We start from the raw sequence: 26,781 nt of genomic DNA on the forward strand, positions 1-26,781 counted from the left end.
GGACATTTAACTGCCCCTAAACTCTGCTGCTGCTAAACTCTGATAAAAGCCTATGTATGCATGGACACTTAGGATTGTATTGAGTTGAGTTCAGGGGCTTTGGCAAAAAAACCCAAAAGCTCCTAAACTCACATTTAGGAGCAGCAGTGGACATGAGGCCTAAAGATTTATTTCTGCTCAGGGACTCTGGAATTCAACAAAATGGCAGCCTCCAAAAAAAAAGAAACTGGAACAATGCAGGAGGCAATTTACAACAAACACTAATTTTGGTAGCATAATTATTAATGTGGAATGTATGTTTCTTGCTAAAGAATATTGAAGCTGAAGTTGGACCCTGATTGGTTACCATGTACAACTGCACCAGATTTTGCACTCCCCAGTTTTAGTAAATAAACCCCATTATGTTCAGTCACAGTATTTTATCTTATATTTATATATTTTGTAGATCTCTGCACAACAGGAAGGGAGTTTTGTTGGAATAGCGTGTGGGGAGGGACCAGGGGCAGACTGACAACTCATGGGGCCCCCGGGCAATAGGGGATCATGGGGCCCCTGTGTCCTTGCCCAAACTCAAAAAAGCCTACGAAAAAGGTACCAGGCAGGGGCGGACTGACAACTCATGGGGCCCCCGGGCAATAGGGGATCAAGGGGCCCCGGTGTTCTTGCCCAAACTCAAAAAAGCCTATGAAAAAGGTACCAGTCAGGGGCAGACTGACAACTCATGGGGCCCCCAGGCAATAGGGGATCATGGGGCCCCTGTGTCCTTGCCCAAACTCAAAAAAGCCTATGAAAAAGGTACCAAGGGCATCTCATGGGGCCCCCTACTGACCCCGGGCCCTCAGGCAGTGCCCGAGTTTCCAAATGGTCAGTCCGCCCCTGGGAGGGACTAATGGAGCCCCCCTGCTCTTTCCACTTTTTCACTAACCTTGTTATCATTGATATAGCACATATTCAACACAAAACAATTTTTGTCTGGGGGTAAGTTGGCATATTTGTTTGCAACATGGGCTCATATGTAACAGTAGCTGCATGCAGTAATATCCTTTTGATACTTTGGTACATTCTAGAAATTATTAAGATATGAGTGCCTCTCATGGAATCCCTCATTATGGTCCCCCCATCCTGGCATGCCTATTGTTTTATAAGGCAAATTTTAGTATCTCTGTAAGTTTAAATTGGATAGTCATTTATTATCTGTTATATAAATTTTAGAAAGCGACCACCCCCCTAGTGCATTCCTGAAAAGGTTGACGTATGCCTTAATAAAATGCGTACAGTCTTGGCTCATTTGGTTCTCCGTCATGCTGTTTTCCAGTTGAAACACTGTACAATTATATACAAATAGCAGGATGAGTACTGTATATAAGTTAAAGTGATGTTTAACACATGAACAGTGGGGTTTGTTCTGGAATTTTGCATAGTTTAGATTAGTAATATATACAGTATGTCTGTAATTTAATATCTATAATAAAATTATATTTTTTTTACAGAAAACTGTAACAGTATGTTATGGTATCTGAAATATCCCCTTTAAAAATATGCAGTATTAGGCCTCATTCACACATGAGAGGGCCTTGTTTGGCCTGCACAGGTGCTGTGTGCATCCACATGAAGGTAATCCCATTCCTGTCTATTGGGATGCAGTGACTGCACAGACACAGCCACTACTCCCAATTTGACATCTTCGTGTCAGTGTAGGCACGTGTCCCCGAACACAGACATTGTGCGTTCGGGGACACATACCTATAGACATATGGCCGGTCAAATTGGAAGTAACAACTGTGTCCATGCAGCCGCTGCAGCCCAACTGATATTAACGGGATTAAATTCATGGGGATTCATACAACACCTTACACTACACTACAGTGCAAAAGGTGTGAAAAAGAAATAGAAGCGTTAATAGTTTAATTTTATCAAATAACTAAATAGAAAGTAAATGAACAGAAGAGAAAGCCAAATTAAATCAATATTTGGTGTGATCATACTTTGCCTTCAAAACAACATCAGTTCTTCTAGGCACACAATTTTTGAAGGAACTCAGCAGGTAGGTTGTTCCACACATCTTGGAGAACTAACCACAGATCTTCTGTGGATGTAGACTGTCTTGTATCCTTCTGTCTCTTCATGTAAACCCAGACAGACAGATGTTGAGATCAGGGCTCTGTGGGGGCCAAACCATCACTTCCAAGACTCCTTGTTCTTTTTTATGCTGAAGATATTGAGTTTGGGGTCATTGTCCTGCTGCAGAATAAATTTGGGGCCAAGCTCACACCTCCATGATGGTATGGCATGATGGATAAGTATCTGCCTGTATTTCTCAACATTGAGGACACCATTGATCCTGACCAGATCTCCAACTCAATTTGCAGAAATGCAGTCCCAAATTTGCAAGGAACCTCCACCATACTTCACTGTTGCCTGCAGACACTCATTATTGTTCTGCTTTCCAGCCCTTTGCAAACAAACTGCTTCCTGCTACAGCCAAATATTTCAAATTTTGACTCATCAGTCCAGAGCACCTGCTGCTATTTTTCTGTTGCTGTTTTCATGCATAGTTGAGTCACTTAGCCTTTTTTCCATGTCAGAGGTATGGGTTTGTGGCCTCAATTGTTCCATGAAGACCACTTATGGCCAGACTTCTCCAGACAGTAGATGGGTGTACCTGGGTCCCACCAGTTTTTGCCAGTTCAGTGCTAATGGCACTGATGGACATCTTACGATGTTGAAGGGAAGTAAGCATGATGTATCTGGGCAGCACAGTGGCTAAATGGTTAGCACTTCTGCCTGGCAGTACTAGGGTCGTTGGCAGGGGCAGACTGACCATTTGGAAACTCGGGCACTGCCCGAGGGCCCTGGGTCAGTAGGGGGCCCCATTAGATGCCCCTGGTACCTTTTCCATAGGCTATTTTGAGTTTGGGCAAGGACACAGGGGCCCCATGATCCCCTATTGCCCGGGGGCCCCATGAATTGTCAGTCCGCCCCTGGTCGTTGGTTCAAATCCCAACCACAACATCACCTGCCTGGAGTTTGCATGTTCTCCCTGTGCCTGTGTGGGTTTCCTCTGGGGACTGGGGAGATTGTACACCCCTTGAGGGTTAGGGACTGATGTGAATACAATATATATGTAAAAGCGCTGCGTAAATTGATGGCGCTATATAAGTACCTGAAATAAATAAATGTATCTTTCATCTGCTGCATTAAGTTTCCTTGTCCGACCATTGCGTCTATGGTCCTCAATGTTGCCCGTTTCTTTGTGCTTCTTCAAATAAGCTTGAACGTCACATCTTGAAACCCCAGTCTGATTTGAAATCTTTGTCTGGGAGGGACCTTACTGATGCAATATAACTAACGTGTGTCTTGTTACTTTGCAACCTCACCTTGGTAGCAGAGTTTGTCTGTTCCTCCGTTTTAGGCCTCCTACACAGCTGTTTCTGGTTCAGTTAATGACTGTGTTTAAGTCTACAGATGAAATTGATGATCATTAGCGGCTGCTCGGAATAATTGGTTAATCATAGCCCTGACACTAATCCTACATAATTCCTGACTTTGTGCAAGTGTAAAAAGTGTACACATGTAAGAATTGATGCTGTTTTGAATCCAAAGGGTAGTCACTCCAAATATTGATTTGATTAGATTTTTCTTCTGTTCATTCACTTTGTAATTTGTAAATTGATAAAAATAAACAATTACCGGTACAATCTATATTTTTGAAAGCATTCTTACTGTACAGCCTTTCTTTACACCTGCCTTAAACGTTTTTTCTTGCATGCATAGCTGTATTTTGTGCTTTTATTCAACTTTCTGGAATTCAGATTTATTTGCTAAATTCACTCGATGTTACTGTAAGGTTACACATTACCGTATGAAGATTTTGAGTTTTATTCCAGCAAAAGTCTCAGGTTAAAAAAACAGAATAATGCATTTGCTGAAAAGATACATTATTGTGCAGATTAAAACAAACAGAATAAGTGATAATATTTAAAGTGTTACATGCATTAAGCTCTTCATCATTATATTATCAAGAGGTTCAAGTTAGAGTTCAGAAAATCCAATTAAAGAACTATCACTATTTCATATGTAAATATATGATCTGTGGGCTAGGCATCTTTGGCTAACATCTTACAGGAACATTCAGGGTAGGAGGGGGCATGGAAGCAAATTTGCAAAATGATAATTTTAATACAGTTAAAACAGGCAATTAGTGAGTTCCTTCCAGAAGTGTAAAAAGTGATATTAGAGCCTTGGTAGAAAATTTGTTTAACGTTTATTAACTAAGACAATGGAAAATGTGTTACAAATACCCACATGTTAAGCCTCATACACGTTTAAAGGTATTTCCAGTATAGGTAATTCAAATTTACATAAAGTAACATAAAGTGCATAAGTATAGGTTATAATGCATTCCCGGCTTTAAGGTAAAAACATGCCACTACTTTTTCCGCCTTCCCTCCGCCACCTCTCCACATTTACCTGTCTCCTCTCTTGATTCACCGCTGTCCCGGCTGCAGTGCCACTGTCCCCACTTCCTAGTCTCACAGGAGCCACAGGCTCCTGCCGCTGTCAGTCAAATCCTGTGACGATTAGGTGGGGAGCATGGCTGATCCACACTGTGTATCCATGTGTATGGAGCATGTGGTTTGTTATGGGGACACCCGCAGGAAGGAGCAGACGGCACCTGTGGGGGCCGCCAATGAAGAGGAACAATTCTGTACAATTTCAGCACAGAACAGGTACATTTAACATCTTTTTTTATTTTAATTAAAAAATGTTGCTTTTAAAGTGGCTGTAAACCTCAGGCATAAAATATGAACAAAGCATATCCCTCTGGAGTGTGTACTTGTCTCAATCCAGAGCACGAAGTGTAATTTCTGTCTGCTGCCTCGTTCTTCTGCTCTCTCACTTCTTACTTCATGACACCCAAAGAATAAACAGGGGAGGGAGTTCCAGCACATAGCCTGTGGCTAACAGCTTCAGTTCTGTTCCTGTGTGCCGTGTCCTATCCTTTTAATCAACTCTCAGAACTCCCCCTCACTAAACTCTGCAGCAGTGGTCTCCAAGCTATGGCCTGGGGGCTGATTGTGGCCCTTGGTTTCCTATTTCTGGCCCTTGGGACATTATTCCACCAACTGACATCCTTGAGGGGGCACTATTCCTCACACTGAAACCATTGATGGGGCACTATTCTTCCCATTGATACCAACAATGGGAATTCCTTCCATTCAAACAAATAATGGGGCATTGTTTATGCCCATCGATGCCAGGGCATTTTCTACTCTCACTGGTCACAGTCCGGACCTTGTAAAGTCTAAAGGACAGTAAACTGGCCCTTTGCTTAGAAAGTTTGGAGACCTTTGTTCTGCAGTGTGTATCTTCAGCTCTCAACCCCCTACTTTCTGGAAGCTTGGTGAACTTGTATAAATTCTGCACTTTGAACTAATGTAGAGGACAGATGGATGCAGACAAACAGATAGAGTCACGGCTAAGGCCCGTAAGGGCAGAAACTTGTCTTTTGTGTATTGGATTCTTTTTGTCCCTAATGGGTTTGCAATAAAGAAGATTTTATTAGCATTGAATACTCGGGTGCCGACCTTTCTCTGTTTGGATGTGTGTTTCAACAGCATGTCCGGTTGTGGTCTTGGCACAGGTGAAGCACTCCCTATGGGTTTTAGTACCATGCTTCTATATGATGGAGATAAACAGGTACAACTTACAGTCATGGCCGAAATTGTTGGCACCCTTGATATTTCTCCAGGAAATCATGTATTTCTCACGAAACGTATTGCATTAACACATGTTTTGCTATACACATGTTTATTCCCTTTGTGTGTATTGGGACAAAACAAAAAAAGGGAGGAAAGAAAGCAAATTCGACATAATGTCACACAAACCTCCAAAAATGGGCTGGACAAAAGTATTGGCACCCTTTCACAACTGCGGATAAATAAGAATGTTACAAGCATGTGATGCTCCTGTAAACTCACCTGGGGCAAGTAACAGGTGTGGGCAATATAGAAATCACACCTGAAAGCAGATAAAAAGGAGAGACGTTCACTTAACCTTTGCATTGTGTGTCTGTCTGTGCCACACTAAGCATGGACAACAGAAAGAGGAGACGAGAACTGTCTGAGGACCTGAGAACCAAAATTGTGGCAAAATATCAACAATCTCAAGGTTACAAGTCCATCTCCAGAGAACTAGATTTGCCTTTGTCCACAGTGCGCAACATTATCAAGAAGTTTGCAACCCATGGCACTGTAGCTAATCTCCCTGGTCGTGGACGGATGAGGAAAATTGATGAAAGATTGCAACGCAGAATAGTCCGGATGGTGGATAAGCAGCCCCAAACATGTTCCAAAGACATTCAAGCTGTCCTGCAGGCTCAGGGAGCATCAGTGTCAGCGCGAACTATCCGTCGACATTTAAATGAAATGAAACGCTATGGCAGGAGACCCAGGAGGACCCCACTGCTGACACAGAGACATAAAAAAGCAAGACTACAGTTTGCCAAAATGTACTTGAGTAAGCCAAAAGCCTTCTGGGAAAACGTCTTGTGGACAGATGAGACCAAGATAGAGCTTTTCGGTAAAGCACATCATTCTACTGTTTACCGAAAACGGAATGAGGCCTACAAAGAACAAAACACAGTACCTACGGTAAAATATGGTGGAGGTTCAATGATGTTTTGGGGTTGTTTTGCTGCCTCTGGCACTGGGTGCCTTGACTGTGTGCAAGGCATCATGAAATCTGAGGATTACCAAAGGATTTTGGGTCGCACTGTAGGGCCCAGTGTCAGAAAGCTGGGTTTGCGTCCAAGATCCTGGGTCTTCCAGCAGGACAATGACCCCAAACATACGTCAAAAAGCACTCAGAAATGGATGGCAAAGAAGCGCTGGAGAGTTCTGAAGTGGCCAGCAATGAGCCCAGATCTAAATCCCATTGAACACCTGTGGAGAGATCTTAAAATTGCTGTTGGGAAAAGGTGTCCTTCCAATAAGAGAGACCTGGAGCTGTTTGCAAAGGAAGAGTGGTCCAAAATTCCGGGTGAGAGGTGTCAGAAGCTTATTGATGGTTATAGGAAGCGACTGATTTCAGTTATGTTTTCCAAAGGGTGTGCAACCAAATATTAAGTTAAGGGTGCCAATACTTTTGTCCAGCCCATTTTTGGGGTTTTGTGTGACATTATGTCATATTTGCTTTTCTGCCTCTGTTTTATATTTGTTCCAATACATACAAAGGGAATAAACATGTGTATAGCAAAACATGTGTTAATGCAATACCTTTTTTGTGTGAAATACTTGATTTTCAGGAAAAATATCAAGGGTGCCAACAATTTCGGCCATGACTGTACGTAGGAGGATTTGTTTCATCCCTGTGTATCACCTGGTGCCAGTCACTTCACTGGGAATATGTGAAGGTTTACAACCACTCCCTTTATATTTTTACAGGAAAAATGGAATCTTGAAATTTGCATTTCGTTGTGAGGCAGCCTATACTGGGATAATGCTGTTAGTAGAAGTGCAAATATGAGGTGCTTCTCCCAACACCACAAATCCTCTTTGTTCTCCGCTGTAAGCACATGGGATGCCAGCCATATGGAGCCCATTGGTGCTCTGTATTCCATATTGAAACAAACAGGCAGCAGAAAATCAATGTCATCATCTGCAGGAAGTCGTTATATAGCCAGTGCAAGCACAATGAGAGTTCCTACCTACAGACTGTATAGGTAAAAGACACACAGTGAGCGCTCTCAAAGAAACAGCAGCTGAACATCCAGGATAAACGCATATAAATATCCTCAGTAAAACATATACATATAAAAATGCAGCGCTGTAAAATGATCAAATCATGCAAATCAACACAATAATAGTCCTGAAAAGGTGCTCATTAATTCCTAGTGCCAATGGAAAGAATGCAAACTAACCAGAAGCGCATTTAAAATACGCATGTGTGTAAGAAATCCTGGAGATTCCCCTCTCTCCCTCTGGTCAGAAAATGGATATGTGCTGAAATGGATGACGATAACGCCCTCTTGTGGGAAAACGAAATCCTGCAGGTCAGGAAGCTCCCAGGATAGGATATTCCTCTTCAGTGGAACCAGGGCTGGGATTGAAATCACTCTGTAGCTGTGAAATTGGGAGAAAGACCCCTCACAGAGAACCACTGACCCTCTTAAAATTATAGGTGGCCGCCGGGCCTCCACATGGCATCGGCGGCGTAGTGTCAACAATGTCCACAGCCCCCACTGACGCGTTTCGTGCGCACGCACTTCTTCTGAGGTAGAGCAAGGACGTCCTTTAAGAGGGTCACTTTCACTTGCCACCTGATTATATGTTTTACTTGGTTTTTTGAAATAAATTGAAGTAATATACTACACTATGAGTATCTCTCTGTGTTCCCTGTGAGGTGTCTTTCTCCCAATTTCACAGCCACAGAGTGATTCCATTGGCACTAGGAATTAATGAGCACCTTTTCAGGACTATTATTGTGTTGATTTGCATGATTTGATCATTTTACAGCCCTACCTACAGACTGTCCCTGCCTGCCACATTTCACATCCACAGGCTTACCTCTGCGACTAAGACTGTAAGGGTGAAACGCATCACAGAGGGGTGGTATGTGTATGTGGCTTGACATGTGGGTATTTTTTAACAACATTTCTATTGTGTTCTTCATAGAAAAGCATGGAAGCGTAAAACTCATCAGAGAGAGTCGGTCTGTAGGTGGGGACTCTCAGTGTGCTTGTGCTGGCTCATTGAAAACTTACAAGTGACGTCATCGGTGTGCCGATGCCTGTTCGTTCCCGTCCTTGTCTCCCTTACATATCTGTAATGTTATAGTCTTCCTATTCATGTGTATTTGCCTGGTTTAGTCCATTGTTTGGCAATGGAATATTTATATGCAAATTTTAGATATTTCAGGGTGCTTAGCAGTCATAACAGTCACACTTATTTACCAGTTGGTTCTAATTGGGATTGCAGTCCCTAGGTAGTAAAAAAGATTGCTTCATTTGTGTTGAGTTTTTTTTTTTTTTTAACATTTTGTGCTTTTTTTTGCAACTGACTATGTCTATACCAAAATATTAATACCAAAATAAAGGAATAATATTTATACAAATTGAGTTTTATTTAAAAAAATAATATTTCAGCTAGATGTAGGCTTCAGTACTTGCGTTTAATGATAGCTAATGCCCTCAGGAACTTTAGCTGTGCTCGGCAGGCAGACATGATATTCTTCTTCCATACCTGCACTTACATGATTAATGCGATTTCTTACACTGTTTGCTAGTAGCAAATCAGATGTTGACAGAACACTGCCATAGAGGGAAAGAGCAGGAGTAAAATATTATATTGCTTTGCCTCTTACTTCACACAAAATGAAGGTATTATAGCGGATGACAGATATTGCTCCATGTGATAGCAAAGAGACAGTTGGAGAGGGGGGATCCCTGGAGCCAAATACTGTCTTGCTATGTCCTTATGAAAAGTGTCAGGGTATCACACTAATATGACCTGACTTGAAGAAACTGTTGTCCGTCCGTCCGTCCTTCCTTTCTCCCTCACTTTCTTTCTTCTTCTGTTCCTTTCTGTCCTTCTTTCTTTTTTTTTCTTTTTTTCTTCCTTCTATTTTCTTCCCTTACTTTTCTTTCTCCCTCTCTTCCTTTCTGACTTTTTTCTTTATTTTTTTTTCTTTCTTTCTTTTTTTCCTTTCCTCCTTCTTCCCTTTCTTCCCTCCTTCTTCCTTGTTCACTTTCTTTCTCCTTCTGTTCCTTTCTGTCATTCTTTTTTTTTCTTCCCTCTATTTTCTTCCCTCACTTTCTTTCTCCCTCTCTTCCTTTCTGACTTTTTTCTTTATTTTTTTTTCTTTATTTTTTTCCTTTCCTCCTTCTTTCCTTTCTTCCCTTTTTCTTCCTTGTTCACTTTCTTTCTCCTTCTGTTCCTTTCTGTCATTCTTTTTTTCTTCCTTCTATTTTCTTCCCTCACTTTCTTTCTCCCTCTCTTTCTTTCTTTCTTTCTATCTTTCTTTCTTTCTTTCTTTCTTTCTTTCTCTCTCTTTCTCTCTTTCTTTTTCTTTCTTTCTTTCTTTCTTTCTTTCTTTCTCTCTCTCTCTCTCTCTCTCTCTCTCTCTCTCTCTCTTTCTTTCTTTCTTTTCCTCTTCTTCCTCCTCTCTCCCTCTTCTCCTTCCTTCCTTCCTTTTCCTTTCATTATTGGCACAAATTTTCCAAAACTGACATCCCTCTTGCTTTTCATTGCAGGGACATTTGTCGTTCAAGTCACAGCGAATGATGCAGATGATCCGACCTATGGAAACAGCGCAAAAGTCGTCTACAGTATTCTGCAGGGACAGCCATACTTCTCGGTTGAATCAGAGTCAGGTCAGAAGACCTTAGCTGTGTCTTTGTTTCTGTAATTGAAGATGACATGTTAAGTCAAGCTAGGACATAGTAGACAAAACTTGAAAGAGATTACATTTTCCACCCTGCACAAACTGACAAACTCAATTGAGCAAGACATCTGTAAGCATGACACCAATGGTATTAGAAACTAAAAATCAAAGCTGAAATATAATTAGGGCTGTACACAAAATAGTTTCTCTTGGAACAAGAATAAGCCTTGAGATTTCTTCCAAATAACTCGGGCAAGCTAGGCTCCCTTGACGTATCTGCCCACATTATGGGTTATATCTTTATTTGTCACTACCAAAAAAATTTTTCACTGTGCTTTTTGTCATTTTGTTGAATAGAAATGTGCATGCATCTTTAAAGCTGTACTCCAGGTAGATAAATACACATTTTAAAATAAATATAAAACTGTTTTGCCTGCCAAAGGATGTGTAATTTTATTCAGCAAATCTTGTGATCTAGGCACTCCTGCCAGACAGCAGAGTCAGGTCCATCCTTTACTCTTTATCAATACTACACCAGGGGTGGACTGACAACTCATGGGGCCCCTGGGAAATAGGGGATCATGGGGCCCCTGTGTCTTTGCCCAAGCTCAAAAAAGCCTATGAAAAAGGTAGCAGGGGCATCTCATGGGGCCCCCTACTGACCCCGGGCCCTTGGGCAGTGCCCGAGTTTCCAAATGGTCGGTCTGCCCCTGTACTACACTGAAGCTGAACAGCACAGTCTGGTCTAGAACCTTCCCCAGTCATTGCTCTGCTCTCTCTCCTCCTATCGGCATGAGATAGACAGCACTGTGCATTGCAAAAGAACCTGATTAGCTGATGAATCTGCCCTCCCTCACCCAGTCTGAGTGCTGTTGTGTTGAGAACTAAAGAAGGATAACAGATTAACAGATTAAATACTTTTCTGTTTGTTAAACTTAAAGTAAATAAAGATGCCTCCCATGCCCTGTTGTCCCTTAGTCCATCTAATTTATCTGTTATAGATGCTTCCCAGCATCTTTGTAAATAATTGCCATCAACATCTTTGTTCAGCTTTTCATTATTTTTCAAACTGTTCATCTATCTGAAACTCACAAGCCACACACTTTGTATTAAGTCACAAGGAGAGAGGCAACAGCAGGGGCTGATCTGTGTCAGACATTTGTGTACACAGATAAGAACTGCACAGGCACTAGAATTTACCCTGAGGGCTAGTTCACACTAGATGCAGTTCAGTGCACTTTTTTTCTGCATCAAAAATGCATTCACAGTGTTTTCCATGTATTCCAATGGCCCTGGATCACACTAGTGCAGTCAGTTCCAGTCAGTTTCCGGTGCAGAAAAAAAAAAGTAAAACATGCTGCATTTTTTTCTGCACAGAACCATATTGGAACATGGCAATCTGCATCAAAACTGCTCCTGACCTGCGTGGGGTGTGAACTGTTAGCAAAAACGTATCTGGACTGCATTTTGTAGTGTGAACTGGTCCTAAAGCTGCGTTCCCACACCAACAGAGAGTTGCCAGAATGCTCTACCACTCCAGCCACTGTCTGTTGCTGGCTGCAGTAGGGGGTAGTGTGGTGCACAATTCAGTGCATCACATGTCTCTCTCTCTTTTTTTATTTGTACAAACTTTATTTCAACTGTACAAACATACACTTCAGTCATGGCAATGTACAGCAACAAAATGCGCTGTACAGTGCCATGAGGTTCAGTATGCTGCGCTGCGATAAAATGTGGCATATCTGCATTTTATTGCAGCACACTGCAGTGCAGCCATAGGCTGCATTGCAGTTTGAATGGGACACATATGAAACATTTGTATACTGTGCAGTGTGAATTAGCCGTAAATGGTACTTTTATACCTTTCTGAAGTAAAACTTTAACAATTTATTTAACATTAGCTTCACATTTTGCATTTTCATAAGTATAGGTATACACTATATTGCCAAAAGTATTGGAACACCCCTCCAAATCATTGGATTCAGGAATTACAATCAATATGTATTAATTCGTACACTCCCTACTCAAATAATCACTCAAATACCCCAAAAAGAAAAGTAAACCTTTCACCTTGAAAGTATGTAAATTATATATCATGTTTTCTCAATAATCCCAATATACTCAAATTATATCTAAATCGCCCAAACACATATAAAATTAAAATTCATTAAATTAAAAAAATATAAATCAAAATACAATTATAAAATGTCCCACAACTTATAACTGTCCCAAAAATAATTCCAAAAGTCTTTGTGTAAATAATTCCAAAATGACTTGCAGATAATCCAGTGTAGACTTTCAAAAATCTTCGTGAACCTCAAAAACAAAAACTTAAGATAGTGTATTACCCTTTAACTACATATAACCCATGAAACCGTGATAACCAGATTATGCGAACTCCTTAGCGTGTACACTTCACACGTGTAAAAATAAGTAAATACATAAATAAATATAAAATTATTATATAATATATATATTCTAATATTTCTCTCAAATAGTGAACATATCAATACCCACAAACAATAAACACGTGACCACCTACACATACTAAACGCTGATAGTGAACACTTCAAAACATATCACAGTGATTAATCCAGTGATGTTCTCCAACAAGTGAAAAATGTATTAATAATAAATATATTAACTTTTATTACAATATCTTACATTAAAATTGCAGACATTCAGCTTCCAATCTTTAGAGTAATCAGATGTAGTCCCTGGTATGAAAAACCAGCATGTTCCCACTTTCAAAATGGCCACGATCGCACTTCCGGTTTGCGTGAGTGCGTCAGCGGTCACGTGTTCCGACGCGTTTCGTCACTTCCTGGACTTTTTCTCAAGGGATAATGTAAGATATTGTAATAAAATTTAATATATTTATTATATACCGCTGAATATCTCCCCTTTTACTTCATGAGAATATGGAAAAGTGGAAGGAAGAGGAGTAGAAAATCTGGAGAGTGCCACTATGTGTTTGTAGAAAGCCTGTCATTGTTTGTATAAGGGTAATTATCCATTTTTCCCTGGTTGGAGAAGATTACTGGATTAATCACTGTGATATGTTTTGAAGTGTTCACTATCAGCGTTTAGTATGTGGAGGTGATCACGTGTTTATTGTTTGTGGGTATTGATATGTTCCCAATTTGAGAGAAATATTAGAATATATATATTATATAATCATTTTATATTTATTTATGTATTAATTTATTTTTACACGTGTGAAGTGTACACGCTAAGGAGTTTGCATGATACACTGGTTATCACGGTTTCATGGGTTATATGTAGTTAAAGGGTAATACACTATCTTACATTTTTGTTTTTGAGGTGTTCCAATCACCTCCATGTCCACAGGTGTATAAAATCAAGCACCTAGGCATGAAGGCTGCTTCTACAAACATTTGTGAAAGAATGGGTCGCTCTCAGAAGTTCAGTGAATTCAAGCGTGCAATTTTCTTGATACTAAATATTTCACTGTCAACTGTTAGTGGTATTGTAACAAAGTGGAAGCAACTGGGAACAACAGCAACTCAGCCACAAAGTGGTAGGCCACACTGCATCCAAGCCTTACATTACCAAGTGCAATGCGAAGCGTCGGATGCAGTGGTGTAAAGAATGCTACTACTGGACCCTAGAGCAGGGGAGATGTGTTCTCTGGAGTGATAAATCACGCTTCTCTGTCCGGCAATCCGATTGACGTGTCTGGGTTTGGCGGTTACCAGGAGAATGGTACTTTGCCTGACTGCATTGTGCCAAGTGTAAAGTTTGGTGGAGGGGGATTATGGTGTGGGGTTGTTTGTCAGGGGTTGGGTTTGGCCCTTTAGTTCCAGTGAAGGGAACTCTTAAGACATCAGCATACAGAGACATTTTGGACAATTTCATGCCCCCAGCGTTGTGGGAACAGTTTGGGGATGGCCCTTTCCTGTTCCAATATGACTGCACACCAGTGTACAAAGCACGGTCCATAAAGACATGGATGAGAGAGTTTGGGGTGGAGGAACTTGACTGGCCTGCACAGAGTCCTGACTTCAACCCGACAGAACACCTTTGGGATTAATTAGAGTGAAGACTGCGAGCCAGGCCTTCTCCCCGACATCAGTGTCTGACCTCACAAATGCACTTCTGGAAGAATGGTCAAACATTCCCATAGACACCCTCCTAAACCTTGTGGACAGCCTTCCTAGAAGAGTTGAAGCTGTTATAGATGCAAAGGGCGGGCCAACTCAATATTGAACCCTACGGACTAAGACTTGGATGCCGTTAAAGTTCATGTGTGTGTTAAGGCAGGCGTCCCGATACTTTTGGCAATATAGTGTACATAAATATAGTGTATGCAGAGACATCTGTGAGATGGTATTTTGGCACCAAAAGCAATGTACTGCACACAATGTATAACATAGATCAGTAAACATTATACAGTATAGTAAAAAAGATATATACTAAGGAGGCAATCTGCTGCATATTCACTTGTAAACAACTTACCTCTGCCAAAGTAGAACTGCAGGCAAATATCAAAATAGCATATAGGTCAGAGATAACACACATATATATATATATATACATTTCTATATATTAGAGTAGATTAACGTTGGAGGAAAACATGTTTTGGAGGTGTTAGGAAGAATGGCAGTTAAAGGGTCCACAGCTGTGTATTTAAACTGTATCTTCATTTACTAATAATAATCCATTCACATCCACTACTTAATGGCCCTGTAATCTATTTTTCATGAAATTGTTTCTTTGGGCTCATTGACACTAGGGGTTGGGGGGGCCGTGAAACCACACAGTTGACTCATGTTTTCAACATTCCTCACCGACTCCCCCATTAGCTGGAAAAGCAGGAGCTGAGGGTTTACCCCCCTCATTCTGCAGGAATTATCCCCCCTGTCATGTTCCCTCAGGTGAATAGGACTGTGCTACAACTGCCCCACAGCTGTGTGCAGTGCATTTGGTTGTGGTGCAGTAGTCCTGTATTGAGGTGGTTAAAACAATACTTAGCCTCCTCACTGCCTGTCAGATGTTCTCTGAAGAAAACGCGGATCGCACTTCAGAGAACAACGCTAGTCAAACGAGGCCTTACTGTTTATTTCTGCCTCCTTTTCACATTTCCTATGAACTCCTGAACCACCATACTGCTGCCATGCTACTATCATGTGATAAAGGGCACACAGAGTACAAATCACTTGGTAATGAAAATAGTTTGTTAGAGATAGCTTGGTCTAAGCCAGGGGTCCTCAAACTATGGCCCACCAAAGACATTTATCTGGCCCACCGGGCCAGCCGGAAAGAAAAATTGGGGGAAAAAAATTGGGGAAAAAATTGGGAAAAAAACAACCGGCGCCAGCCGGCAAATAGCTAAGCTGCTCGCTGGGTCCTTGGCCATGAGGACCCAGCAAATGGCAGCCTGGAAACCCAGGATATCACCTGCTGCAGCCAGAGGAGCAACAGGAGAGGAGGAGCGCACACCAGGCACCAGGTGCAGTGCATTGCGGTGTCGGTGTGTCAGTGTACAGTGCGTTAGAGTACAGTGCATTGCGGTATCAGTGTACAGTGCATTGCGGTGTCAGTGTGTCAGACATACATTTAATTTGGGAGCTGCGTTACATGACCGCGCAATTGTCAGTTAAAATAACGCAGAGCCGTATCGCAAAAAATGGCCTGGTCGGGGGGGGTAAATCCTCTGGAAGGCAAGTGGATAAAGTAGGGAAGGTTACAATAGTTTTCATGTTGTGTTTCTTTCTATCTCATGAAGGAGATTTCCCTTCACTTCCTGTGCTGTAGACTCAACAAGACTTGAGAGGATATCTTTCCAATGTGAAGGAAATCTCCTTTTAGTTGTCACTGAAACAAATGTCCCCATTGGAAGATTTTCACTGTATTCCTGTTCAAAATTGTGGATTTCTACTTATGTTCATTCCCAGTGACATTGATGATCGGGTGGTTCATACTGGAACGCGGTGTAGGAAACCTGCATTTTGTGCATGTTTCCCACACTGTGTTCAAAATGCACTGCAGTTGCAATCTGCAGCAGGTGTCATTGCCAAGTTAATGACACCCCAAACACAGATCCCAAACGCATTTGCCTACACCAGATCGCATGATACAGAACTACCATGCTATCCAGTTGCAGTGAGTTTCCAGAAGTAGTTTGTGCACTGCTTTTGGTGCGGTGCAGCGGGATGGGCTCCAATTGCAGCAGTTTGAATCACATGTGAATAACATAGGAATGTGCAGCGTGTTCATGTGCGATTCCTAATGAGAACTGGCCCATACAGAGAGTAAATTGTTCACAATGTATAGACCTCTCAGGCCCCATTCACACTCCATGTAGTGATTTTCACGTGATAACGCGTGTTACGTATAGAACAGCCAACTCACTTCAATGTGCTGCCCTATGGGCATTTGATATCCAAAAGAAGCTTCTGCTCCTTTTTGGGCGACAAACTCCACATGACTTTTAAAGGTGTGTTTTTGCTCGCAATTGATAGGCAATTCTGTCGTACGACAATCACAGCTAAATCGCACCGTGTTTGTGGTGCCATTTAAAATGAATGACAACAAAATACACGTTGTGTGCAATTGCCACCCCATATGGGATTGCGGGCAGAATTCCAAAATCTATTCCAAATCGCCAAGTGTGAATGGGGCCTCAGCAGGGGCGGACTGACCATTTGGAAACTTGGGCACTGCCGAGGGCCGGGGGTCAGTAGGGGGCCCCATGAGGTGCCCCTGGTACCTTTTTCATAGGCTTTTTGAGTTTGTGCAAGGACACAGGGGCCCCATGATCCCCTATTGCCCGGGGGCCCCATGAGTTGTCAGTCCGCCCCTGGGCCTCAGTGGTGAATATTTCACTCAGAGGTCAGACCAGCTACATGCAGCAGCAGAAAACACTCCCCGCCACCAGCCCTGGTTGGCTCATCACCAATCTACTTACATAAAGGAAATAAAAAAGGCTCATTGACAGCTGCCCAGAAATTGAAGAAAAAGCCCTGGCCTTGCTAACTGTCCAGAAATTTATGGACGGTCCATAAAAAGGGTCAATTAAGATGATCCGTAGTCTATGAAAAAATGTAAATGTCCATAAAAAGGATTGATTTTTTCCCTGCTCTATAATATAAGGCATCCACATGGTTCATAACACCTTAGTCTAATGCAAGCTTGAAAATATGTATTTTAGTGGCCTTCCAAATACTCCCTGTATGTTATAATTCATTCAAGACCCATTGCCTGAGGCATAGACAAGGCAAACACCTTGTTCAATATCATGGCAGCTCAAACCAACACACTGTGCTTTTTTTTTTTCAGTGCAGCATGGTGCAATGCAATCTACTACATGGTACTGTGCTGCTGCCAGTATAAATTAATTTTTTGACATTTTGATAAAGGTATAAAAAAAGTTACAGTCTGATGCACTGTTTACAGCACATTGGCACCACTGCCTTCACATGGCACACCTTTGGGCTCTGGGCATGGGACGTAGGGGAATGCAGTTCCGGCACCTCCAGCACCCCAAGCATTGAATGTATGTAATGGCAAGGGGTCCTGGGGTGTGCTGGAGGGTCTATTGATGCTTGCTGCTGGGGGTCTATTGTCACTGGAGAGGTTCTATTTTTGCACGGTGGTCTATTGTTGCTGGGAGGTCAATTGTGGCTGGAAGGGATCTACTGTTGAGGGAAGGTCTGTTGTTGTTGCTGGGCTGGAAAGAAAAAAAAAGAAATAAAGACAGAGAAGGAAAAAAAGAAAGAGAGAGAGAGAGAAAGAAAGAAATATATAAAGAAAGAGAGAAGGAGAAAAAGAAAGAAATATATAAATAAAGAGAGAAGGAGAAAAAGAGAGATAAGAACGAAAGAGAGAAAGAAAGAGAGAAAGTAAGAAAGAAAGATATAAAGAAAGAGAGAAGGAGAAAAAGAGAGAAAAGAACGAAAGAGAGAAAGAAAGAGAGAAAGAAAGAAATATATAAAGAAAGAGAGAAGGAGAAAAAGAAAGAAATATATAAATAAAGAGAGAAGGAGAAAAAGAAAGAAAGATATAAAGAAAGAGAGAAGGAGAAAAAGAGAGATAAGAACGAAAGAGAGAAAAAAAGAGAAAGAAAGAAAGATATAAAGAAAGAGAGAAGGAGAAAAAGAGAGAAAAGAACGAAAGAGAGAAAGAAAGAAAGATATAAAGAAAGAGAGAAGGAGAAAAAGAGAGGAAAGAAAGAAAGAAAGAAAGAGAGAAATAAAGAGAGAAAGAAAGAAAGAGAGAAAGAAAGAGAGAAAGAAAGAAACAAGTGCAAAAACGCAATACACAACGCAAAACGCACTGCAGAAACGGATCAAACACAAACTACATAGGTGTGAACCTAGCCTTAGTGTCACTTTACCTAAATAAATAAAAGCTGACCAGTGTAAGTACTAGAACATAAAGGACTTACTAGTCAGATCCCCAGGTGAAAACAAAGAAAAACAAGTCTAAAAAAGCAACGAATGCAGCCATCACATCTAAGAATTGGTAAGCTGCAATATAATGTGTGTTCAGTTTTGGGATTTTACACCCCGTTCACACTGGATGCAAATTGGCATACGATATGCATGCCATGCAATTTGCAAATTGTGTGCCAAGTTGTATCCTATTGTATCCAATTACAGCGGTCATATCAGTGCAGTTCTGACTTGGGCAGAGCCGCACCGATTTCCAAAGTAGTACATTCACTACTTTTGGTGTGATTTGCACAGACATCTGTGTCAGATGTCTTGCAAATCGCACCTAAAATTGGCAAGTCACCCGACTTTGAAATCGTGCAACTTCACTGTAAGTTGCATGATTTCAAAGTCAGGTTTGATGTAACTGGGGTGTAATGCTGTTTTAAACACTTCCTGTCTGGCCCATGTAGATAAACGGCCGGACAGAAGTACTGCCGAAGCGGGTTGACATTTCTAAACGTCACCCTGCATTCATTGCCTGTGCATGTTCCCTGGGATCAGTCACCCAGATCACTGTAGGGACCTCTGTGTGAGGTCCCTATTCATGTGATCACTGACTGGCCAGTCAGTGATCACATGAATAGTAGTAAAGAAGATGTCACTTCATCATTGCTTACTACTTGTAAAATCTGTGAATGATCACAAAGGTAACATGGTATAAAGTTATTCACAACAGCCTTGTACCATGTGACAAGCTGTGACCAATCACAGCTCTCACAGTATTTCTCAATGGCTGCAAGAGAGGATAAATGATTGCTTTCAAAGCCTTTATGAGTGCAAAAGAAATCAGTGTAAAAAAAGAAAATCAAATCTTCATCATTCCCCAGTGTCACTATGACAGTATGTAAAAAAAACCCATAAATAATAATATAAAAAAAAAGTTTTAAAATTTATAATTTTTATTTATAAACTAATTTGGGTTATTTTTTTTACTAAAAAGATAGATGAATACATTTATAAAGAAAGATTATTTGCAAAATTTTATAAGAAAAACACTTTTTTTAAATAAATTTGGACTTTTTCATTTATATAGCAAAAAATAAAAATCCCAGTGGTGAATAAATACCACTAAGATAAAGTTTTATCTGTCTCAAAAAAATGCTAAAAAATTCATATGGGTACAGTGTTGCATGACCGCGCAATTGCCATTCAAAGTGTGATACCACTGAAAGCTGAAAATTGGCCTGGACAGGAGGGGGTTGAAAGTGTCCGGACCTGAAGTGGTTAAGTACACAGCATGATAAAATGTTACATACTGCTGCAAAAAAAGACAGTATAGTCACCATAAAACTCTTACAGCGATGTGTCTGTCAATTCTTTAATTTGTTTGTAACCTTGTGAGTGGCTGTCTGTAAATGAAAATATATATTTTCAGTCAGTGACTTGGTTGGGTAGTTGTGATTGAGGTGTAAGTATGAGTTACAGTAGGTGTTATTAAAGGCTGGTGCTGCTTTCATGGACCTTTACTGTGATTCCAAGGGGAGAAGCATAGGTTAAAGTGTTAGCCTCATCGTTCTCATCGTTCTCATCGTTCCTGGCATTACTGCTTTGCTGTGCTCTTCTACTACTCAGGTCCCTGTTGTCCTTACTGTGCTACTGTTGAATGTCATATGGACAACTTTTATTTTATATATATTGATGGCTGAACAGTATTTGCAGTTTTTGCTATCAATGTTTTATTCTGAACCTGTACCTGTATCTATGAACCTGTACATTTTATAGGCTATGTGAAGCAATATGTTCATTATTAGCAAAGTGCCCAAAACCAGGTTGTCTACATAGCACGGTGTCATTTTTTACCTTTCAGATATGCAAAACATAGGATTTTCTGGAGTATCAGGAAATCTAGGTGGTGGGCGAGCACAGAGAATGCCTGCTATAATCTGAGCCTTTAATTTTACCTATTATGAGCAAAGTACATGTTCACAGAAACAGTTCTATGCAGTGTATTATAGACTGCAAATGGAAGCACTCTCTAAATAAACCTGCATTTTGTTAAAAGCAGAAGGAAGGAGCTGAGCCCACTGATTGCATTCCTAATTTAACTTCAGAAGTGCAACATAATATAGTGTGAACCCTGATAAAAGGATCAACGGCATTTTTGTAGCATGGGTTGGAGTTGCAAAAAAATGTAGGATTTACCACAAGGCATGCACTCACGGCTGCTCAGTGGTGTATTTAGGTTTTGTGCTGCCCTAGGCAAAACAAAAATTGCCCCCCACCCCGCAAAAAGAGCCTGACATTGACCAAGAGCACCCCTGACCTCCATCCGAGCCTTCCACTACCGCTGCCCCCCATACACCAGCCACCATCCCCCATGGCGATAGGGAGAAAGACACTCACCTTCACAGCTCCGGACATCCCCAGGAACGAGAGTCAGGCTGTGCATACATTGTCATGAAACCCACAGCATCTCTTGGAACCCACCAGGTCTCCATGCTGCATGTGTCCCTTCTTCCATTCCTTCGTCAAAGGGGTAGTGCTGCCCTCCCTGAAAAATGCTACCCTAGGCAAATGCTTTGTTTGCCTTGTGGTAAATACACCCCTGGGGCTGCTGATAAAACACTACAGCTGGCCATTCTGTACAGGGAACAGGTCCCATCAGTTCAACAGGGGGGGCTGGGTCACCTGATGAGCAAGAGCTGGGGCACCTGATGAGTTGCAGTGCAGCCAGATTCTCCACAGCTCCCTCCTGCTCTTAGCTGCTGCAGGGGGATCCACGGGGGATCAGTTCCAGTATTTGCACTCCTCCCCCACACAATTCACCTCCCCTTCCTTGCTCCAATCCCCCATGTTCTCCCTCCCCCTGCAGCACTGCTGGCTCTCAGTAATGGGTTCAGGATGGAGAGTCAGGGGCCAATAAACAGGTAAATATGTCATATTTACTGACCCTTCTTTTTTGAATGAACACAGCAAGAGATCAGTACTGATCACTCCTGTGTTCATTCATAACCGAAGCATAGTAAACTGTTCACTGTGCTTCCAATTGTGAATGAACAATGAGTTTATGAACTGAATACTCCCTGTTCTTCCTGTTCATTCACTCTCCAGTGCATAATAGGTTTCATCCGCCAGGTGGTGCCATGGTGAAAAGGCTATATTTAAGTGCCACGTCCTAAATCACAACTAGAGTATAAGTTGTAGGTTAATGACTTTGTAGGCACATACGCAACACCATTTGCAATATTAGAACAATATAATGTATTACCACAGATATAATAAACAATTATTCCATGGTTAAAAATTTAAAAATCCAGTTTGTGGAATATAATGTGATACCCCAGAAATCATAATGCAGTAGAGGCACCCAATTGGAATATGTTGTAATGGGTATCTAGACTTGATAACCAGGTCCTCCAACTGTGGGGGTTCCACCATCCACAATTTGCTCAGCTCTACATGTTTCGCGATTGAGATTGCTTCTTCAGGAGTGAATGTATAGCATCTATGTAGAAGAAAAATACATACAATAATGTATATAATAATAATCCTTTTTATATACAGTATGAGAGTGATAAAGATAGTACACTTACTAAAATAGAAATGGATCATACAAGAGGGCATATACACCCCTAAGGTGGGAAATGGCTTCATAAACTCCTAAAGGGAAGGTCACCGAGGTGGATGCGGGAGTGCACAGCAAACTGAGGGGAGACAACACATTGGACCCATGTATCCCAATGTATTCAAACAAAATCTTTATCTTCACTGTACATTAACATTTGTACTTGAGCAGTACTTACAGAGGTACGCAATGGCTTTTTTATTTTCCCCCTTTTTAATTTTTTTTTTAATTTTTAGTAAGTGTACTATCTATTGAAACATGTAGAGCTGAGTAAATTGTGGACGGTGGAACCCCTGCAGTTGGAGAACCTGGTTATCAAAGCTAGGTACCCATTACAACGTATTCCAATTGGGGACCTCTACTGCATTATGATTTTGTGGGTATTACATTATATTCCACAAAATGGATTTTTGAATTTTTAATTATGGTATATTTGCTTTTTCTAACTGTGTTAATAAATTATATTGTTTAATATTGCAAATGGTGTTGTGTATGTCCCTACAAAGTCCATAACCTACAACTTATACTCTAGTTCACTCTCCAGTGCAGCTGACGCTGCAGAGAAAGGGATTGGGGTATCTGTGTCCTCAGTCAGTTTCTCTGTCCGCAAAGCAGTGGTCTCAGGGAGAGTAAGAGTGGTCAGATGTCGACCCCATGGATCCAACAGCAGCTGGGAAACATCAAATCACCCTCCATACCTTCTAAGGACATTGTGGAAAATATATAAATTAAAACATAAGACTTATTCCATGCTACTTTGAAGATAGTATTAAAAATGATCCACAAGAAGTGAGACTAACCACATTAGATATGGCCAATAGGTGTGATGAATGAAAATATTTGTTGTTCAGTGCTAAAGATGTTACCGGTCCCACAGTACCACGACACAAAACTATTGATTGAAAGAGAGATTAAATGTTTTTTTCTTCTGATAGTGAAGATGTCTCAAATCACCCAAGACCAAGATATAAAATAGTTTGTTGAACTACAATAAAAATCAACAAATTATTAATGCACTCACACAAACTGCCTTAAATGGTATTGGAAGTCATCACTGTTATAATTATCCATGACACTTACTGGAATATAGAAATATAAAAGTATCCTTGCCTCAGAATAATGCAAAGTAAAGGTACGGAAAGTCTCTCCATGGACAGAAATATATAGAGCTAGGATATCTATAAATGGAAAAGCACACCGAAGGGTGAAAATACTGACAGATTGACATAGTAATAGATATTGATCTCCTATAAAAGGACAGGGTTCATTGCTCACCAAACCATGGAGATAACACAGAAAGCTACTGGGATTTCAAACCACTAAGAGGCAAAGATTAAAAAGGCCTCAGCCAAAAGAGCTATATCCAGATGTTTTCTATAAAGAAAAATCAGCCGTGAGCCCATTCACAAAACTTTCCATAGTAATAAGTACTTCTTTTTCCCAAAAGAACAAGAGATTCGTGCTCACCAAACCAAGGAGATGAAATGAGAGACCATCTTCAAGGCAAAAAGCCAGAAGCCAACTGCAATAATACATCCAATAAATAGGGTTCAATGTAGAGTAACTGTCTCATCAAAGGGTGATCTAATGAACCTGTGCCATCAGCCCGAAGGAAGGGGCGGCAAACCACCGCCCATGATGCCAAAATAGCATCTCCATGTGGCCACCCCAGAGTCCATGAGGGAGGTGAACTCCCCCGGTGTCTGCCGCCGACACCCGTCACAACAACTTTACATTGTGACGCAACGCAGGGGCCCAGTGTGATGACGCAATCATGCAGGGTGCACGAGCAACTATACACTATGTCCAGGGCAGTCATTGGATGCCGCTGGCATGTAAGATTGCCCCCTGTAGGCCATGGAAGAAGTGATTTCCTCCGCAGTGCAGGAGGCAGTGGATGGTCCACAGGAAAATAATTCCCTGCGAAACCAGCCACATCCCGTGCCGTAGGCCACCCATCAGGACCAAAGCCAGCATCATCCCGGAGGTCATCTGAAATACAAAAAAAAGAAAAACAAGAATAGTGACAAAAAACAAGAATAGTGACAAAAAATTTGGTTTGTTTATAATATCAAAATAACAAAAATATTCAATTCCACAATATATACAAACAATAATAATAATAATAGTAGTGCACATCCCCTAGATAAACGCCTGAACTTGGGCAGATATGAAAAAAATCTATATTATTACAATATATGAGAGTGAGTCCAAGGATTAGAAACGGACTAAAAGGTAAATAGTGTTATTTCCCTTCAGAAGGAAATTCAATCGGTTTTGCCAGAAGTAAATCCCTTTAAAAAAAAGTGTTTTTCTTATAAAATTTTGTAAATAAATAATCTTTTTTCATAAATCTTGGCAAAAATGTATTCATTTTTGCCAAGATCTTCCTGGTTAAAGAAAAATCCATTTTTAAAAAAAAATTTCAGTTTATAATTTTTCAAATCTTTTTTCCCATTTTTATTTTTTTTGTATATTATTATTTAGGTAATTTTTTTTTTTGTTACATACTGTCACCCTAGCAGTACAGTACTACTTGTGGGGAGTGATGAAGATTTTTTTTTTTTTTACACTGATTGCTTTTACACCCATAAAGGCTGCAAAAGCAATAATTTCTTCCTTCTCTCTGGCTGCATTCCTGCAGCCATTGAGAAATACTGTGTGAGCTGTGATTGGTCACAGCTTGTCACATGGTACAAGGCTGTTGTGAATAGCCTTGTACCATGTGACCTCTGTGATCATTCACAGATTTCACAAGTAGTAAACAATGATTTCAGGAAGTGACATCTGGTTTACTACTGTTCATGTGATCACTGATTGGCGCCTCTATGGGTGGAAACTGAGCAATCACATGACCGCTGATCGTTCAGTTCTCCCTGCTGCTCTGAGCAGAGAGCTGTGACTGTCAGTAACCCACTCTCTGCTCTGCCCCGCCCCAGCACTCACTGGAGAGCTGGGCTGTGGAGGGGGTGGGAGCAGCTGGCTCAGGATCTCAGCAGCCCGCTAAGAGGCTGAGCCAGGTGCGGGTCCAGGCTCCTGGGTGGATCCTGACCATATGGTTGTAATATTTCCCCAGTCTGGACTGGCTGAGTGACGTCAGCCAACAGCGGACTTTAGTCTGCAGTTGACTGAAAGCGAGTTACAGGAGTGCAAAATGAACTGCACTCCTATGATCCACAAACGTACAGCCAAATGAGCTTTGTCTGTATGTCTCCTTTAACAAAACATTATCAATGATATGTTTAACAGACTAAAAAGGAAGCAAGTAAGAGCTCTTCTGTGTTAAAGTTTACATATATTTTAAAGCGGAATGCTACCCTTACGGAGAAGTTCTGCTTTATGTCCCCCCCCCCCCACCTCTAATACATATGGCACAATCATTTTTTTTGTTTGTTTGATAGATACCTACTAGGAGATCCAAGAGAAAAATTGCCCCCTCCCCCCTTTGCCTTCTCTTCTGGGACACATCACAGGTCCTAGAAGGCTGCAAGACTATAAACAAAGTGCAGCATGGCTCACGCATGCGCAGTGGGAAGCTGGTTGTGAAGGTGAAAGACACGGGTGTCAAACTGGCGGCCCTCCATCTGTTGCCAAACTACAAGTCCCATGAGTCATTGCAAGATTGACAATTACAAGCATGACTCCCAAAGGCAGAGGCATGATGAGACTTGCAGTTTCGCAACAGCTGGAGGGCCACCAGTTTGACACCTTTGGTGTAAGAAGTCACAGCCAGCTGCCCACAGTAAACATGCCGATGCCATGGACTCAAAGAACAGCAAAGAACTGGCTCTGGTGAGGACAGCGCTGGATCCCTGGACAAATATGTGTCCTTTTGTTAACCTCCCTGGCGGTATTCCCGAGTGTAGCTCGGGGTAAAATTTCAGTACCAAAAGCGGTAACCCCGAGCTACACTCTGGCTTACCATGCAGCGTTGCTCAGGGAGTCCCTGCAATGCTTACCTTGTCCTTCGCTCCCGCGATGCGTCCCCTGCATTGTCCCCGGCCATCTCCTCCGGCCGATGCCGGCATCCGGCTTCCGTGTTCCGGTCCCTGTGATGTCGGGACTTACGGGCGCCGGAACCGGCGGCAAATTTGAAATTTTTAAAAAATGTCATTTTTTTTAAAAATGATTATTATATAGTAAAACATTGCTGTTTCAATGCATTTCACATATATTTTGTCCTGAGTGCTTTGTCCTGTGCCCTTTCTACATTTTGACTGTTCTTTCTGCCTGGAAACTTAGAAAAGTCCATGGCGTCCAAAAAGCGTCCCTTTATGTCAAAATCGGTTTTAGACCGGCTAGAGAACAGCGATAGTAAATCAGAACCACTTGCAGAATTGAGTGATAATGATTCGTGGGGAAATTCCTCATCAG

General features: G+C 41.4%; 1 protein-coding gene across 1 annotated transcript in view; it reads left to right on the forward strand.

Annotated features, from left to right (window-relative positions):
• The window catches only part of LOC149463736 (cadherin-6-like), a 483,303-nt gene that overhangs the window by 333,079 nt on the left and 123,443 nt on the right, over positions 1–26,781 (forward strand). The window contains exon 4 of the mRNA XM_089674844.1: positions 10,253–10,372. Within this exon, the coding sequence (XP_089530970.1) occupies positions 10,253–10,372 (120 nt within the window). The remainder of the gene's footprint in view (positions 1–10,252; positions 10,373–26,781) is intronic.

The sequence above is a fragment of the Staurois parvus genome, unplaced genomic scaffold (genome assembly GCF_062004578.1).
Source record: "Staurois parvus isolate SC_StPar_1 unplaced genomic scaffold, SC_StPar_1.0 ptg000153l, whole genome shotgun sequence".
In the NCBI taxonomy this organism is placed as follows: Eukaryota; Metazoa; Chordata; class Amphibia; order Anura; family Ranidae; genus Staurois; species Staurois parvus.